This window comes from Mus pahari, chromosome 10 (genome assembly GCF_900095145.1).
Source record: "Mus pahari chromosome 10, PAHARI_EIJ_v1.1, whole genome shotgun sequence".
NCBI lineage: Eukaryota > Metazoa > Chordata > Mammalia > Rodentia > Muridae > Mus > Mus pahari.
Window position 1 is genome coordinate 35,781,231 of NC_034599.1, and position 3,394 is coordinate 35,784,624.

The 3,394-nt window shown below is 45.6% G+C and overlaps 1 protein-coding gene across 2 annotated transcripts; it reads right to left on the minus strand.

The window, feature by feature from the left end:
* Positions 1 to 1,342: 1,342 nt before the first annotated feature.
* Positions 1,343 to 1,753, minus strand: LOC110328299 (ubiquitin-60S ribosomal protein L40-like). 2 transcript variants are annotated; one of them, XM_021207755.1, is made up of 2 exons: positions 1,624 to 1,726; positions 1,343 to 1,536 (listed from the first exon to the last, which is right to left on the minus strand). In XM_021207755.1, the coding sequence occupies exons 1-2, from the start codon at positions 1,724 to 1,726 to the stop codon at positions 1,343 to 1,345; spliced, it is 297 nt and encodes a 98-aa protein (XP_021063414.1). The 2 variants fall into 2 exon arrangements, with proteins under 2 accessions (XP_021063414.1, XP_021063415.1); XM_021207756.1 differs by having other exon boundaries at positions 1,343 to 1,753.
* Positions 1,754 to 3,394: the final 1,641 nt, after the last annotated feature.

Here is a 3,394-nt window from a genome sequence, read left to right on the forward strand (position 1 = left end):
GCCTGCCTCTGCCTCCTGAGTGCTGGGATTAAAGGTGTGCACCATCACGCCCGGCTCACCCCACCCTCTTTCATGCACAGGAACTGTTAGACACTTTGCCCCGTCTAATCTCCTTTCCATTTGTCTTCTGTTTGCTTCTCTATGTTATAGCCTGCCATCAAGCATTAACTGAGATACATTCTAACTAGCTCCTAGGTCACCCCCAAGGCATCATGCACCCCACCCCCCCGACCTCATGCAGGACACAAGGGTCTCCTGGAGGAAAAGGTTAGGATGGCACTCTCTGGTGTCCAAGAGATCAAGAATTAGAATGCAGGACATGTGCCTCTGCTTTGTGTTGAGGTAAGGTCCCACTCAAAGCAGCAACAGTCTTGTACTCACAGCAGTCTCCCCCAATACTGAGACTGCAAGCACATCTACCACAACCAGCTAAGCCACAAGTGTCTCCTACCTTCTTTCCTTCTTCATCTTCTTCCTCCTCCTCTCCCTCCCCTCCTCCTCCTCCTCCCTTTCCTTGGAGGGCAGGATCTCATGTAACCCACGCCAGCCTCCAATGTGTTATGCCGCTGAGGATGACCTTGACCCTCCTGTCTCTTCCTCAGACTGCTGGGATTGCAGGTGTTCACCGCCATGCTCGCTTAGTGTGGAATGGTAGATTGAACTCTAGGTTTCTCGTATGAGGTAACATCTCTAGCTAAGTGATTCTTGAAACTGAATATTCTACAAAACCTGGAGGCATCTGGGCTTGGAAGCACATACCTGTAATCTAAACACTTCAGATGTGGAAGCAAGAAGATCAGAAGGCTAAGGTCCTTCTAGCTATACATCAAGTTTAAGGCCAGCCTGAGCTACATGAAACCCTGACACAAAAGAAACCAAACCAAGCCAAACCAGCCAACCAAACAGAGAGCCAAAATTCTGAGACAATGTTTCATGTTCATAAGAAAGCTTGGAGTGGGGAGAGGAGCAGGCATGGGGGGGGGGATGCTAAGGTTCTCGTTGCCCAACAACCCTTGTGGTCATCAAGATATTTCATGTTAACATGATTTCAACACTGAACAGAAGTCTTTGCCTGGCGTTCAGTAGCTTTCTCGGTCAGACTTCAGTCCCATGTTCCAGGGCTTTTTGCTTCAGTCACATCATTTTCCCTTTTCTTTTCTTTTCTTTTCTTTTCTTTTCTTTTCTTTTCTTTTCTTTTCTTTTCTTTTCTTTTCTTTTCCTTTCCTTTTCTTTTCTTTTCTTTTCTTTTCTTTTCTTTCTTTCTTTCTTTTTTTAACTCCTCCAGTCGATGGAAGGGAACTTTATTTAGTCCCGGGGTCACAGGCCAGGTATGACCCCAGCTTTATTTGACCTTCTTCTTGGGGCACAGGTTGTTGGTATGGCCACACTTCTTGCGGCAGTTGACTGCATGAGGGTGCAGGCGTGCGTAGCACTTGTGGCAGATCATCTTGTCACAGTTGTACTTCTGAGCAAGCTGACGAAGGGATGGCTCAATGATGCCACCGCGCAGACACAGCACCAGGTACAAGGTGGACTCTTTCTGGATGTTGTAGTGCAACAGGGTGCGGCCATCCTCCAGCTCTTTGCTGGCAAATATCAGCCTCTGCTGGTCAGGTGGGATGCCTTCCTTGTCTTGGATCTTGGCCTTGACATTCTCGATGGTGTCACTGGGCTCAACCTCAAGAGTGATGGTCTTGCCCGTCAGGGTCTTCACAAAGATCTGCATGTTGGCGTCTGCTGCTCAGCCGCCTCGTTGAAGAGAAAGAGAGCCATTTTCCCTTTTCAACAAGTGTCTCCTGAGTATGTAGACTCCACGTCTTGACCCACCTAGGGTCCTTGTTCAGTCCCATTCATCCTCAAAGCTGAGATATGGCTCTCTAACCACCATACTCCACAGTGTGCTTGGGATGCCGAGTTTGTTTTTACTGGAAACGTAACTGTCTTCTGTTGGTGGTGAACTGTTTCACATGCTGAAGTCTTCTCTCCATTGGACTTGATGGTCCACTAAAGGTAAGAGTATCACATACGTCCCTGGATTCTCCCAAGGGACCCAGCATCAGCAGGCAGTAGAATGTTATTACAGGCTGTCTCCGGAAGCTCTACTTTGGATTTAGGTCAGTGGCAAACCCCTACCTGAGGAAGATGCATCTGCTCCCTAGTGGCCCAGGACGTTGGACTTGTGGAGAGTGAGTGTTAATCTCAGTGTGACCTAAGGACCTGGGTCAGTGGTTAACAACCTGGGACCCACGGAGTCCAGCCTCAGCTTGGGTGATATGGACCTAGGCACACATCGCCTGCACTCACACACGTCCGTCTTCAGGCACACATCCCTCCAGTCAGAGAAGCAATAGTGAGAAAGGCAGCAGTGGGGTGGAAGCCCTGCTTTAGAACCATACAGAACCAAACCACACCTCTCCTAAGAAGGGATGAAGAGGGGAAGCCGAGGAGAGGGCATCCAGAGGCTTTTGTCCTGTTGTTCGTACTTTTTGGTGTGTCTGAAAAGATGTCAAGCATTTTTTTTTAAGCTGTGGATCAGAAATACCAAAAGAGTATCTTTCCTTTTGTCTCCTTCCTACTCCCTCAGCCTTTACAAAGAATTCACTTTTCAACATAGTTGTGGATATACCCTATTAGATAAGTGATTACAAATGAAAATTTTACCTATGGTGCCACACACACCTTTATTCTTAGCACTCTGGAGGCAGATGCAGGAGGCTCTCTATGAACTTAAGGCCAGCCTGAACTACATTGTGAGTTCCAGGCAAAATAGGGCTATCCCATTAGACTCTTCCTCAAACACCCCCACACACACATGAACACACACACCACAAACACACACATACACTCACACATGCATATACATACACAAACACTCCTACACATAATAACACATACACACATATATACACACACTCTCACACACACATATATGCACACACATCAATATATGCACATGCACACACATACATATATACACATATTCTCATACACATATATGCACACATACACACATACACACATATACACACACACATATATATTAACACACACACATATATATATACACACAACAAATATATACGTATACACACACTCACATACACACAGGCACACATACACACATATACTCACACATACACACATATACACATGCACACATATATATGCACATATATACATACACAAACACACATATACACACACATACATATACACATACTTATAAACACATACACAGAAACACACACACCTATACACACATACACATATACACACACTCACATACACAAACAAAATATACACACACAAAAATACACTCATACACACATAAACATACATACTCAACATGTACTCACACATACACATGCAGAACACACACACACACACACACACA